Source organism: Lissotriton helveticus, chromosome 11 (genome assembly GCF_964261635.1).
Source record: "Lissotriton helveticus chromosome 11, aLisHel1.1, whole genome shotgun sequence".
Taxonomy (NCBI): domain Eukaryota; kingdom Metazoa; phylum Chordata; class Amphibia; order Caudata; family Salamandridae; genus Lissotriton; species Lissotriton helveticus.
Window position 1 is genome coordinate 444,257,430 of NC_136072.1, and position 15,434 is coordinate 444,272,863.

Consider the following 15,434-nt stretch of genomic DNA (forward strand, 5'->3'; position numbering starts at 1 on the left):
GGCTTGTTGGTGCTCCTGCCGGACACCAACCCCTCAGCACTTGACATCCTTTGTGGGACAGCTCGTATCTGGCTCCTGATCATCCTCAACATCTCCTGGTCGCTGTGGCTGCAGAGTCAAGTTCTCCATCTTCACACCTGAAGCACCCGACATCTGTGGGTATTCATCTATCGAGCCCCTGGTCACTCCTGAGTGACCCAGACTCTGTCCCCTCTGCTTTCAGGTTCCTTCCATCAAGAATCCACCTGTGGGTTCCACCAGACACTACTTCTTTCCGGCAGTGGCATTTCTTTGAAGACTCCCATTGAGATAGACGGCTGTTTCTGACGCTAGTTCAGCCCTATAGGTAACTCTGGTACTCTGGTACTTTGGTATCCACAGGAGGGGTGGCTCTCCAACCTTCTATGTTCTAAAGGGTTTCCTCGTAATCCACTGGGAAGGGTCCTTAAACTTTAAAACTGCAACCACGACTCTCCCATTGAATTGTTCCTAGCACGCAGCTGTGCTCTCACACTGCACCGGTCCTCTGTGGGTGGTTCCTCGGGGTCTCAGTGATTCTACAACCTCTAGACACTGTCTTGACTCGAGTCATATGCTTTGGTCTCTCCCTGGAACCCACTGTGTATTAGTGCTACTTACGATTGTTTCTGTGCTACAGCATTGTGTGCTTTGTATTTATCTGTGTGTAGCAGATACTGTGAGGTATTTAAGGTGTCATAATAATAGGTACATATTTTTATAACTTCTGTGTGGTTCTCCTTTCATTTAACCAATACAATAAGGTTGCATTCTGGTAAAACAAGCTGCTTAACGTTCCTTCAAGATTAAGCCTAAAGGCTGCTCTCCAAAGTTACCAGTTGGATAGCTTTCCAAGGCTGTCTATGACCTCTTAAATCACCATAAGGGTTGTTAGGACTGGTGCAAAGTGCCCACTTTAATAAGTGAACATCTTATACCAGGCCAACTTCTCACAGGTATATGCAATCCAAGATGCAAAATTACCCACAAGCCTTGATGCCGATAATAGACTAGACACTGCCTGGGGCACACAAGGTGCTCCATGCACAGCCCGGTTCAAACCTGTTGCTGGGGCACTCCAGCCCCATCTCTGGCACGAAACTGGACAAAGGGAAAGGGGTGTAACCACCCCCTTCTCAGGTCCACCCATAGGAGGGACCTAGTTAGGTACTCCAGCCCCCTTTGTTAGTATAAGTATAGGAGCTGTGTCCCCAGCTCTTTAGATTATCCTGGACGAATCTTTGAAAGACCTATCTTGGACCTTCGACATTCCATCCTGACTGGAAGACGGAAGACCTCTCCCTTGTGGTCAAGGAGTGACCACCCTGTGCAAACGGGTACCAACAGCATCTTTGCCGGTCTGCAGTTTCAAGGCTCCCGCCGGAACCCGAAGACTCTGCGACACAAGAACTGGACTTCCAGACTTCTCTGACCCCGACCCACTTCCACAGCAAAGCTGAGACACGTGGCGGACACGAGAGACGTGGGACTGGACATCTTGGACATCCTGCATTTTGCTACCTGCACTCCTTTCCTGAAGCCTCAGTAAGTTGTGCATGGGGGTACGAGAAGCCCCAGCCCCGAGCACCATTTGCACCGAAGCCCAGGCCCCACACTCCGCGAGTGTCCCGTGGGCCCCGCCTTTGCATTTGAGCTCGACGCGTCTTCCCGGTTGCTTGCCCGTTGGCTAGTGAGCCCCATGAAGACGCCTTCTTGAATTAAACTTGTGATCCGGTTTGCTCCAGGCTTGCTCCAGCTTCCCTGAAAAGGAGAAGCGCCACAGACCTTGCTGGTCTGCAACAGAGCCAATCTCGGCATCCGGCGTGGGTTGTGGTTGCCAAGGCTTGTTGGGTCCAATCCGGATACCGACGCTGCAGTCATTTAGATCCATTGTGGGACAGCTCAAATCCAGCTCCTGGTCATCGTCGATGCCTCCTGGACCTCGTGGCTGAAGAGACAAACTCACCTTCTTCACCTTAAAGCACCCGACATTCTCCTGGTTCCTTCCTGGTCACTGGCTAGTGACCCAGACTCTGTCCCCTCTGCTTTCAGGTTCTTCACATCTCCGATCCACCCTTGGATCCACCCGGACACTTTCCCTCTGGTCGCCTGCAGCACTTCTTTGCAACTCTCCATAGAAAACGACGACGAAACCAGACACGAAAAGACACCTATGCACCCGGCTTCCCTGGGTGAGGTAACACGAATACTCCGGTGCTCCCGTGTGTCTTGACTCTCGAAGTGTCCTAGTTTAAAAAAGTTCCATCCTAGTCCATCTGGGATTGTCCTTAAACTGTAACTTTGTAACTTTTACGAACTCCGTAGAAAGTCAATGGGAACCCGCGCCCGTGTTTAGACACTGCACGCGTCTCCCGTGGGCCTCCTACTTCCTAACCTTTGGTTGTTTAGTGTGGCCCCAGTGATTCCATAGGTCCTAGGCCTGCTTTCTAACTCTCACGTGGTACTTGTACCACTTTCTTAGTATATGGTTTGTGAGGGCCCTAGGGCATAACTTCTACTGTGCAACTTATCGTATATTAACTGTGTGACTTGTATTGTATTTTTACCTCTGACCTCATAAAGAGTGCAGAGGTGGTTGTGTTTAGATTAAATACATATATATATTTGATATATACCTTGTGTGGTGTCCTTTCATTTGGTATTTAAGGGATTATGTAGGGTAAAACAACTTGCTTAACTCGCCTACTGAAGTCTTAGCCTGAAGACTGCTGGTTCATAGTACCACTAGGATAGCTTTCTATAAGGTTGACTTTACAACCACCATCAATAAGGGTCGATTAGACTGGTGCAAGGTGCCCACTAGAACTAGTGGACAACATATGCCAGGCTAACTTCTCACACCAATCCAGGGTGGTACCATGTGCAGTCAAGGAGGCCACTGTGGTCTTGCATTCTCCCACTATAGGCGCAAAGTCACCCCAGAATAAGTGTGGAGTAAAAGGTTGAAGTGACAGTACCTGAAATGCAGCAGACAAAAGGGGGGTAGCCCAGCAGCCCTTGCCAGTCAGTGAGCGCTCCACGACTGGCCCGCCCTTGGCCTGGGATTGCCTGGGTGTTGCCTGTGCAGCGGGGCCTCTTGCTGCACTAAGTAGCGCTGGTGAACTCAGCCGCAGTTGTGAGGGTTAATGCTAGCCACCTCCGATGCCTCTCAGGTTCTTGGGACATGTAGTCCCCGGCTGCAATGTGCAGTCACTTGTCTCAGCAGCCTCTTTCTCCCCTTGTCCCTCCTCAGGATGTTGGTCTTGGTCCTCCTCTGTGTTGGCCTGGGCAGGTTCAGCACCAGAGGGAATTCTGTGCCAGGTGCAGAGTAATTGGCATCTTCGACCCTAAAGGATCTCCTTTCCTAGTCCTTCTCTTCTTTGGTGGTCCTAGCAAATTCCTGATAACGCAGGTGGCTCCCTCATTCGGTTTCTCATAGCTGTCAAAGATAAAAGTCAACACCACTGACCAGTTGAGTGCCCCGGGTGCAGTTGCTGAGGGAACTTGCGCCAGAGAGGCTGTGGAACCAGATGTCCGTGGATGTCCTGTACTCTTCATAGTCTGTTATTTACACACCGTATTATGGCCATCACCTACTGATAACAATTGTTTCTACTGCATTGGAAATGAGCTTTCCCTAGAAGAAATCTTGCTTGGTCTTTCTTTAACTCTGACACATTTCCTAATCGGTATCAGAAGCGAAAGTGCAGGTGTAGTTTGGCATGGCTGTACCTCATTTACTGGAAAACGCAAAGTGGAGGACAACTTCACTTGAACATACCCAGCTGGTGAGACTTCAGTTTGATGAATTTTCGAAATTGGGAAAATAAATTTTCAATGAAACATGACTACATTTGACCAATAGGAAAGTTATATGGAGACAACAAAACGAAGCAAGCAGGCCAGGCGAAAGTAGGGCAAAAGTATTTTAGAGGGTATGTGTAAGCGTTACTAGTTTTATAGAGATTCATAAGAAGTATTAGGGAATAGATAAGGGCGGAGGTACTGGATAATCGGTAGGGATCGTGATAAAGCATGGATTGTGGCATTGGGTAGTGTCTGGGGTACCAGACAGTATGCAGATCTAGCGGTACTACGGTATAGGGAAAGGGAAGAGGTACTTGCGTATAGGCATGGGTATAGGTAGAAATATGGGATGATAAAAGCTCATTAGAAGCACATTTAGGACAAAAAGTTTCTTTAAGAGGAATGATGATAGAAAAGAGAAGACTGTTGTGCCTCCCCCACTCACATAAATCTGACCGGGACATTGTGAATGTTTGGGATGATGCTGAGGTGTGCCAGGGCTTTCCCCGTAGGACCAAGCGAGATCTGTTGGGGGGGGGGGGGGGGAGGAATGTAAGGAAGTCTTCTCGACATGAAGGGATTAGCCAAGTTACACATAATCTTGCGAGTGCTATTTATATGGTAAAAAATTAACAAAACGGATTCATGGAGAATGATTCTCTAGAACAGTTTGTCATCAAGCAGGCTTTAGTTACACAAAACAGGTCTACTGTATCCGGGATGATGATGATGGTGGTGGTGATGTACTAAAACTATTTCTGACATTACTGCACCGTTGTCAATGCGGTGTCACTTATTTGTTGTAGATACTGCCACTCCGCAGTGCTAAAATTGCTACTGAAGTAGACCAGCAAAAAGAACTATTGAAGGACAGAATGCAGAACAATGTCATACATTCACCCCAGTACAGAGATCTGGGCCTAAATCCATCGTTTATTTGCTCATCATGCCATTCCAGTTTGGACCCAGCCATATGCAAATCAGTCTTGACCCTGCGCCCAATAGGAACAGTCCAGCCCGAACTGCCAGGCCAGGTCCTCCCTGGACTGGAAACAAACATCCTAGGACCGGTTTCGGCCTCTCTTCAGCCAGGATAGCTTAATTCCAGTGGCATGGAGAGTACGGGACTCACGTCGTAGCATACCCGTCCCACTCAGGGTGACAAATGCAAAAAGAACTATTGATGGACAGAACACAGAACAATGTCGTACATTCACCCCAGTACATAGATCTGGGTCTAAATCCATCGTTTTTTTTGCTCACCATGCCATTCCAGTTTGACCTGGCTGATGTGACACCATGTACCCTTTGCCCTTCCAGATTGTGTCCCAATGAGTAAATCTACCTAGCGCATGAACTGTGGTGGGCTTTCGTACGTATGTTTAGCCGGTTGATATTTTTTTTAAACTCAAGACTGCAGCATGCTAAAAAATTGATTAAGCGGCACAGAAAGCCATCAAATAAAACTCTTAAAAGAATAATAATCAGAATGGTAAAATAGATACAGAAGTGCAATCAACTCTGGATGCAAGTGGGAATATGAAGGAACAGCAGGAATTGTTTCAATAGGGACTCACTAATGACCCTTTTGCTACAAATCTCCCAGTCATCGCCCCGAATGCTCGCCTTAAAGGCTATTGCTGATGCTTCAGTGTGGACACGATTAAGGGAAAAAGGTATGTGGTAGACATACGTCCCGAAAACTAACTCTGAGTACAAACTGATGAAATGGTCCATTTGTAAGATGTCTTTATGAATGTGGCACCTCCACCAATGTTTCATATTTCTGCATTCCCACATTTGGGATTACGAGCAGAATTCAGTTTTTTTTTTTGAGTGGGACTTTGAGAAGAACTAGGGCAACACTTGCAAACTTGTGTAAGTTTATAGGTTGTCTCATTTTTTTCCCAGTTTGGAAACACTTTTAAATATATTTCTATGGAAGTTTACACGGAGACCTTTCGATGGTGTCCATACATTTGATGATGGTGAAGGGTAAGTTTCTTCTGAAGGAAGGGAAAAAATGTAATGTGTTTATGCACCTGGTGTAAATCCACTTGAGTCAAATTCTACTTAACCCCTCATCTCTGTCCTCGTCCCAGTCATAACTAAATAAGGCATTCCTACATATTTTAGTCAGGACTTGGAAGAGGAGGCCTACGAATTGGGGTGATTAGATTACCAGTAAGTAATTGGTTCATTAGAGTACACCAGTGAATCTACTGCTTTCGTAAGTTTACTGAAGTACTGCTTTTGAATTCCTAAACTCTGAAATGTACTCCAAAACATAGGAGTAAAATACCGTTGTAGATTTCTAACATTGTTAACGGGGCTTTGTGAATGGGGTCATGCGTTTTATGCCTGCAAATAAGCGACATTTTTTTTTCTAAATACTTCTATCCTCCTGTTCTTTGCTTAAAATATGCAGTGCTCTGTATGAAACGTGTAGAATAATTAAAATGAATTCTTGCATGGATATGAACATATTGGTTTGTGTTTTTTTGTTTCCTTGGAATAAAGGAGTTGGTAAAATCCTCAGGAAGATCAACAAAGTTCTTGTCTCGAAAAAGAATAAAGACATTGTTTTAAATGCCAATGGAGTGTTCTCGAAGAGTGGGTTTAAAATGGAAGCTCCCTTCATGGCAAGAAACAAAGAGGTGTTTCAGAGCGAAGTCCGAAGTGTGGATTTTGAAAACAGCATCTCAGCAGCGTCCATAATAAACCAGTGGGTCAAAAACGAAACAAGGGGTAAGTGTTCTTTGCACATTAAAAATACGCAACTCATTAACATTATGAAGCAATGCTCACTACGCTGAACACTTGCAAGAGTTTTGCAGAGCAAGTGTGTTCTGTCGCTTTTGTTAGCTAAGCTGAGATGAATCTTAAGTATAGTGTCATAAAACTGTCCATTTTAGTGGAAATTTCCACACGAATAGTATTGCATATTTCCTCAGTACTTCTTTCACAGACTTCCCACTGTTCAGACACAAGCACGTCTAGGGCAGTAGAAAGACATTTGGAACTTTAGAGACTATGGTAGATTTCCAATCATATGCATTCCCTGAATGAGATGGTAGATGAAAGTTTCTTGTCAGAGGTTTGACATTTAAGATTAATATTAATTTAAGCATGTTGACTAGTACCTGCATGAGGCTCAGGTGAGAGGAATGATCAGAAGGTTTATTATGCCAGGTTGGAGGGCAGCAAAGGCCGTGTGCAGCTTCTCCATGCCTGGGTTTGTTCTCCAACGACTTGGTTGGTGGTGAAATTCCTCGGAAGGGAGGGGTGTTAAATTAAGTACATTCTCTGGATATCAATAGAAGGATTAGTGGATAGTTGTGAAAACATTTTATAAAGTTACTAAATTCAGTATTGGGTTTAATTCTGTGATTAAATGACTAGTGACTGTAATGTTTAGACAGTTGTGGACTGAATGTTCTTGAAAATGAAAACACTAATTTGGTAGTGCGTTTAGGCGAAAACATTTTAATATTGTAATTGTTTAAGTTGTGTGGGATGACTTCAAAGATCTAGAATTTGCAATAGTGGTTTTTAGTTTGGCCGCTGTTCTGTTTATCAAATTGAAGCAGGGCTGCACATGATTTGATCCCTTTTTCCTGATCGACACATCTGGCAGCATCAAATCTATAATTCATTTGCACTTTTGGGATTTGATCATGCATTTCATAGCCTTTTTATTATTACTTTGAATGCCCTTTAAGAATAAGTAAAGTGCAGTGTCTTCGAAATGGATAGAAATAATAATTCACAAGAAACAGAAATTTAAATACTCTCCTCCATTGTATTTTCTTCTAAAATGTAAACGAGCAATTCGATACAGGCCTCTGAATATCTTTCATGTAGATCTGGTTTGTATTTGTAGATGCACGATTTGATCTCCATCATACTCTACTCCTAGCTGGAAAAAAACCTTTTTCGATCTTGCTTTTTTGGGGAAAATATAATTCAGGAAAGTATGTCATTTCCCAATGTTTTACTCAACCTAACTTATTGAAAGTCAGCTATGCCTATTCAGTGCTTTTTGACAGATTGTTTTATGGCTTTTGAATACAACTTTAATAAATATTCTTTCTGTGCCAAATAAGCTCACTGGGAATAAGGATTTAATGGTATAAAAGCTTTTAAAATCGATAGCAGTTAAACTAAAATTCAGTAGAGAAATGTTAATTGTAGTTGAATTATCAGTTGTCTTCTATATTGCATATGGGTGCAAGTCTGTCCGAAATTACACTGCACCATATGTGTGATACCGAAAGACCTAATGGAATAGAAGTGTGTTAAGGAGGATAATTATGTAATGCATCGAAAAAAATCCATACCTGGATAGCAAGCAGCTCTCACTTCTAACTGTACTGTAAACCCACCATCAATTATGTATCGCTTATAGGAGACGTGACCTGACCTTGTATAGTGTATTCTGTTCCTCATGTGAAGCCCTCTGATTCCTTTGGGCCAAGTTTGAGCTATATGAAATGTTGTGTAGCATTTTAAAATCCAAGCATAATTTACCGATTCATGCAATATATAGGTATAATTCACATTGCCCATATATAGACATAGACATCATACCCATATTTAGACATAACCCATCCAGTCCAAATACAGGCATGGCTACTTCCACTAGTTCCAAAAAACCAAACGATTTCTTAGAAAACTCTGCTTCAGCAGTCTGGGACATCCCCTTGCTTGGATATTGATTTGTCCTAGAAATCATGGTGTTTTCAAAGAACTACCATTCCCTTGGGGTTCTTTGATGATGTTATTATGTCCGACTTTACGTCAAACTAGGCACCTTCAAGGTATAAATATGCCTACACTTGCCCTAGCAAACGCACGGTGGTTCGGAGCTGCTCGACTATCTACTTGCCTGATGCAGCTCGCTACAGCAAGTGCCGAAGGAAGCCGACCCTCCAGCTGACACACTGATTGAGAGGCTGCCTTTCTCTCCCTGAGAATCCAGCTCCAGTGTTTCCAAGCTCCACTCGCGGGTTGTTGGGAAATCGAGTCCCGAGACAGAGATAGCAGACGGCCTTCATTCTAAAACCAAGGTACGGAGCTGATTAGACCCTAAGAGAAATCTTGGTTAGATTCTTGGCAAAGAAAAACTAAAGCTATTGTACAGCTCACTTACTTCTTCCCTCGTACTAGACTTAGGTTAGGTACATTGGGGTAGGCGTATTTTAGAAGCACCAGTTGAGTACTTTTAGCCTTTGTTATTTATGTATGTATTTATCCATGGTCTAGGAACCATACAATGCTTTTACAGTATTATTTTATAATACTCTTCTTACAGTACGCATTATACTTTGCAACCAGTATTACAATTGTAGCAGTTCACTTTACTTGCTTGAGAAAGAAGACTGTTCAATAAAATACTTTTTATTGAAAACGCCCGTCTCTCTATTTCTCTGCACCTCTGATGAAACGAAGCATGCACGATTGACTGAGTAAAATATCTATCTATTGTTTCCACGACTCTGAAGATCAGTTTTATTCTTGGGGAAACAAAGTTGTCATGTTTATGGGGTTGTCAGAAACTAATCCCTTCTTATTTATTCGAGAAAGTTTCAAGTGACCTCTGAGCTAGTCTAATATATTCGATAGAGACCTAGTCGACCGAAGTCCTACGTCGAATCTATAGGGTGTATTAATCCAATGCGCAGAGCCTATTGGGAATATAGGAACTACACTACATGGCGCCCAACTTTTGGTAAGGCACTAATTTAACGCTAGATACTAGAGTGACTCAGTCGTGCTTTTCACAGAGACCCCTTTTTCCCGTAAAATACTCCAATAGACATCTGGAGTGGGTAAAAGGATTAAATATCCGCCATTACTAAGTAGGACGAAAATCCTATGTATTTGTTTTTGGTTAGATTCAACGTTGAAGGATACAGTGTTCCGAAATATTGTGCACCTTTTCTTTGTGTCCTTGAAACTTCCTCTGCAAACTTTCAGTCAACAAAATGAGTTACCCCAAGAACGGTGGAGCTGCACCAGTTGCAGCCCAACCGGGTTTAAACATTACAGGTTTCCAAGAAACTGACCCGGATGCTATAATCCCGGACAACTTGAAAACCATCGCTATAAAACTCATAACGAATGGCCTATCACCTAGAGGTGGTAGGGTAATTTTTGTCATTGCGGCACACGAATATCGGCAGACAGAGGTATTCTATTCATGAATACTCTTCCCTAAAGCAAATGCAGTATCGCATGTGTTTAACTTCCATAAAGTAGAGGATAATCCAACGGAAAACGTTCCTTTCGAGGACATTGAAATTCCACTAACTTACCAAGGGCATCTGCTCTGGTTTAAAGGCGCCCTACAACATCAAAATCACATTACCAGGCTCGGTCCACTAGGTAGACCAGGAGCAACATGACCGGTACTAGCCAGCTATACACCACATCCTGACATTGAAGAAATGTTGAGTGAAGAACTATTAGTTCAACTAGTCATGCGGATTCTAACAGTCCAACCTCCTATAAGGATCCCACAACAAACCCCTCATCAGGGGAACACAAATAAAATTACACCACAGACTATACAATCAGTCATTGGTAAATTACCCGCAAAAAGGGAACAAATTCCATTCTGGATAGCTCAAAAAATTACTCCAATCGAGGCAGTATTTCCTGACAGTACACCTCATGAGAAACACAGAATTTTAACAATCTGTTTACCAATGGGGATCGCACCACACCTGGAGGACTGCAACACTTTGTGTACAGTCTTTTCTGCAATTTACACAAAAACACATGGTGTTCTGTCTATGGCGGTTATACCAGACGTCCTGAAACAGATTCAAAATAAATACGGGGCAGAGCCTGCTTTAAATCTGGGTATGAAATTACTGAAAGATTTCAAACAGGTCTCAGCTATAATGTTGGCTAATATTAAAGGTGAAGCAGCATCAGTGGTGATTCGCCAAAAAATAAGGAAAATTGATATAATTGAGCAACCATATGAACTGGCCAGAATAATTGAAAAATCCTACGAAGAACTAGGTAGAGATAGTTGGGGTTTTACTGGTTTCCCACCCAAACTAACAGAAAATCCTGAAAAGGTCTTTATTAAAAACACTCTCACTACTCCCAAAAAGAAGTGGGAAAATACTAAAACTTCTAATGAGAAGCATTCTCAGTCCCGAGGAAGGTCTCCTCAAAAGCAGCCCTCTGAAAAGAGGTATAACCTCAGAAATAGGGATAATTTGAGAAAACCTGATAGATATCAAGATACTGATACACGTTCCTCTCGTACCTTTCCGACTTCCTCACAGAAATCTGAAAAAAGAGGATGGTCAGAACACAAGGAAGAACCCGTGAAGTCCAAAGACGATCAACACGTTCCAAAAAATAAGAAAACCCAATTCACCAAAAAGAAGGTAGCAGGTCTAAAAATCAGACATGCCGAGGATCTTGAGGACACAACTCAAGAACGGGGAGTGGGCCCAGACAATGCTGGACAGCGCAGCAGAAAAACACACAAGATGATGGACGGAATGTTGCATAATGGCAGAACATTCACCCCCAGTCATAGATCTGGGTTTAATCCATCGTTATTTTGCTCACCAAGCCACCCCAGTTCAGACATGGCCAAATGCAAATCAGTCTTGACCCTGTGCCTCATAGGAACAGTCCAGCTCGAACTGCCAAGCCATGTCTCCCCTGGACCGGAATCACGCATCCTAGGACCAGTTTCTGGCTATCAGCCGTCTTCAGCCAGGATAGCTTGAATCCAGTGGCTTAGTGAGCACGGGACCCACGTCTGGGCATACTCTTCCCACATAGAGTGAAAAGCAAAACACACAAGATGATGGACGGAATGTTGCACAATGGCAAAACATTCACCCCCACTCACGGATCTGGGTTTAATCCATCGTTATTTTGCTCACCAAGCCACCCCATGACAGCACAGCAGACGTCACCATAGCTCGCAAGATCTTGAAGGATCATCTGGAGACAGTGGACTTGAATTAGTACATTCAAGTTGGAACAGCTGATACCAGGGTTAGTGTACCCCATAAGTTATATGAAGTAACGCTCCGGATGGAGGGGGACATAACTAGGAAAATATGAGCACTCTTTTGGGAGAAGCTCTCTAAGGGTTATGACATTCTTCTAGCTGAAAAAGTCTGGCCACCAAAATTTGTCAGGGAGCGCTCACATAGCGAAGACATCATTATGCCAGCCTTCTCTAATCACATTCCGATTCATTTAAAATACACATATGCCAGAAAATGGTCTGTAGCCGAGGCTCCAGCATTATATAAAAATCATGTAGGATGGGATGAGAATTCTCCTCACCATAAAATCCAGTTAAAAATACAACCAACTGCACAGAGGCAGTATCCAGTTAAGCAGGAAGCAAAAAAAACAGGTCAGGGAGATATTAGATCAACTTGAATACCAGGGGGTGATTGAAACATGCACCTCATCAATAAACAATGCTTTGTTTCCTGTCTCCAAACCAGACAATACATATTGTCTAGTTCTGGACTACAGACATTTAAACTCTGCTTGCAAAACATTTGCAGTACAGAATGCACACAGTGCAGCATTAATGAATAACATTGTGCGTAAAAAATATTAAAACACGTTAGATATTTTTAACGCTTTCTTCTGTCAAAACATTGCACCTGAAAGCAAGAACTTGACCGCTTTCTCAATTATGGGGACACAGGTTCACTTCTGTCATCTCCCCCAGGGATTCAAGAATAGTCCGGGGTTATTTTCAGCCAGAGTAACAGTTACTACAAACGTATGATGATGAGGCATTATCCTATGTCGATGACATCTATCTAACAGACGATGACTTGTACAGGCACTTGAACAGAGTGAATACCATTATACTTGATTCCGCATCTGAAGGGTACACATTTAACTTTAATAAATCAAGAATTGCCCACCTCCACGTCCTTTTTCTAGGATACGAGTTATAAAGTGAAGGCAAAAGCCTGGCAGCCAACTTTTTAGAAAAGTGTGCGCTGCTCCAACCTCCAAAAACGCAGAAAAACTTAGTCAATTCTAGGTTTCCGGAATTTTGGAAGAACATACATTCTAAACTACGCAGAAAGGGTAAAACCTCTCTACGAATTAATCAAACCTGATTTTAAAGTAACAAATTGGACTCAAAAACACACATTTTGCGTTCAGTGCAAATAGACATGTTAGCAACATAACATTTACAGACACGCGTAAACGTACGCAACCTCGTAATCCGAATAATCCCAGGAAGATGCGCATTTACGTACTTAACCTTTAACGAAGGTGAAAAAGTACCAATTACTTACAAATCATACTTGTACACACAAGCTGAAATGAAATTCAGTTCAACAGAAAACATTCTGACAGCGGTTCAAACTGCAGTAGCCAAAGAGAGAGCTCTCGCACAGGGTAAACGCATAATGGTCGTTACTCCTGTACCTGCCTTAGAGGCAGTGACCTAAGCAAGCATTCCGAATGCAAAGGCTTTACATCCGAGATGGATACAATGGGTTAACTCTCTTGCTGCAACAGACGTTGAATACGTTTTTGACCCCTACTTGAAAACTCAAGAATTTCTACAATCCGAACAAGAATGTCCTCTGCCCACTGAGATTCTGCCTCTGGAACAGTACAAATGTATAATTTATACAGACGGATCAGCTCAACCCGCAATTGGGGGTAAACAAGCTTATAGTGCTGCGTGCGCGATTGTTAAAGGTCTCTGACGCAATGGTAAATTCCGACAACAAAAAGAAAAGCAAACCCTGCCGTTTTTCAAGAGGCCCTGAGAAGGGTCCTAGATAAATGTACACACACCCTAATGCACCAGTGTTCACAGCCTAATAGAAATTCACAACTTCGTTGTTATAGTTTCTCTTCTTTTTTTATTTTAGTTCATTTTTATCTTTTCTTAAGTATAAATTTTAAAACGGGTACATATGGTTCAAAACAATTGAACATATTCCGAATCATGCTTCACCATAGTAAAGTCCCATATAAGACCCACACATTCCTCATGAACTCTCAATCACATTCCATTCATTTATCATCATTCATACTTCTCTTGCACACATATAAATACAAAAACATCAGGGTACATAAATAGCCCGAAAAGAAAACAGGATGGAAATTGCTTCTTTCAGCGGATAGGGGGAGATCAGATGGCAGATGATGATCCTAGAGGATAGGGAGAGGATCACAGTCTCCAATGCTTGTAACGCCTACGCGCGTTTCGGTGAAAGGGCCGGGTCAGGCCACACCTTCGTCAGGGCGAAGAGGTACCGTGGGGTAAGGGACAACACTATAAATTGACGTTTTTTTCTCTGGGCCTATCCTCAAGAGGGCATAGGTATGTTCTAAATAGGGCTGGGAGAGCTAGCCAGGCTTCAAGTCATCCTCGAGGGCTTCTGTTAAAAATGCATGGCAAAGGGCGACTCCCTCGGGTGGCAGGGTAGTTAGTTCAAAGCTTCTTTTTTTCTTTTAATCTTTTTATTTCAAAGGCAGGGTTAATACGATCTGTATATTTTGTGCAGTCTGCAGTTCTTTTCCCAGATAGGCGGGAGGTCGGGGTTTCAAAGGTCCTCTTCTGAGTTTCACCTCCCTGTGTACCAAGTCTTGGGGGCAGTACTCGATTCGGTTTCAGTGAGGGTTTCAAGCGGTCGCCACGCCAGGTATAGATCCGTGCGAGGCAATGGTAAATTCCGACCTATGGTCACAAACAAAATCTCTCGGACACTGTACAGCTCAGCGAGCTGAACTACAGGCTTTCAAGATGGCGCTTGAAAATACCGAATGCGAATTCCCCACACTCCTAGTGTGCGATTCGTATTACTGTGTTCAATCTTACAATGAATACTTGCAGAACTGGGTTCAAAACGGTTTCAAAGATGCAAAAGGTGGCACAATCAAGCATAAGTTGCTTTGGGAACAAGTAGTTCAATTACAGAAAGAACTACAAAAGACTCACGTGATCCATACACTGAGTCATCAGCGTGATGGCGTTCACGTTGCAGGGAATTCATTGGCTGATGAAGCCACGAAGGCAGCTGTGCAAACGGCTTCCGTAGCTGCAATCACTCGTTCAAAAACAAAAATAGACAGTGAAATAATGCAGGCTGTCCCCGCTTCCAACGAAGACAGCGATGAAACGTTACCAAAATGCTTTCCACTCAAGTACTCATATATAACTGATGTAAATAATGTTCCTTTTGCTCGAATCCCTGGAGTGGGGGATAGAGTAATTCCAAACATGGAACATAAATTAGGACTAATCTTAGCAGCACATGAAGGGCTTGCCTCTGCACATGCAGGTGTTTCCGCTACAGTGTCATTATTATTATTATTATTATTTTTTTGTCGTCATTTTGCCCTTGGTATATCGCATAGAAGCACTAGGAGAGAAGAATACACTGTCACAGACAAACTGGAAGTGCCGGCAACCAACAAAGTCAGTGTGGACACACAGTATATTCAGACCCACCAAGAAGCGCCACAATTTGATGACCATAGAAGGGAGCTGTTGCTGCAGTTCAATACCCTTTACAAGTGGGGGAACCATGTTGTTCGGTATATTGAGGAAAAGGAACAGACCAAGCAGC

At 43.2% G+C, this 15,434-nt stretch overlaps 1 protein-coding gene across 2 annotated transcripts in view; it reads left to right on the forward strand.

The window, feature by feature from the left end:
- Positions 1–15,434, forward strand: part of SERPINE2 (serpin family E member 2) — a 428,055-nt gene that overhangs the window by 154,216 nt on the left and 258,405 nt on the right. For both annotated transcript variants that reach the window (XR_013602351.1, XM_078665960.1), the window contains exon 3: positions 6,346–6,573. Coding sequence is in view for 1 of the 2 variants with exons in the window: in XM_078665960.1 (XP_078522086.1) it covers positions 6,346–6,573 (228 nt within the window). In the remaining variant the exon portion in view is untranslated. The remainder of the gene's footprint in view (positions 1–6,345; positions 6,574–15,434) is intronic.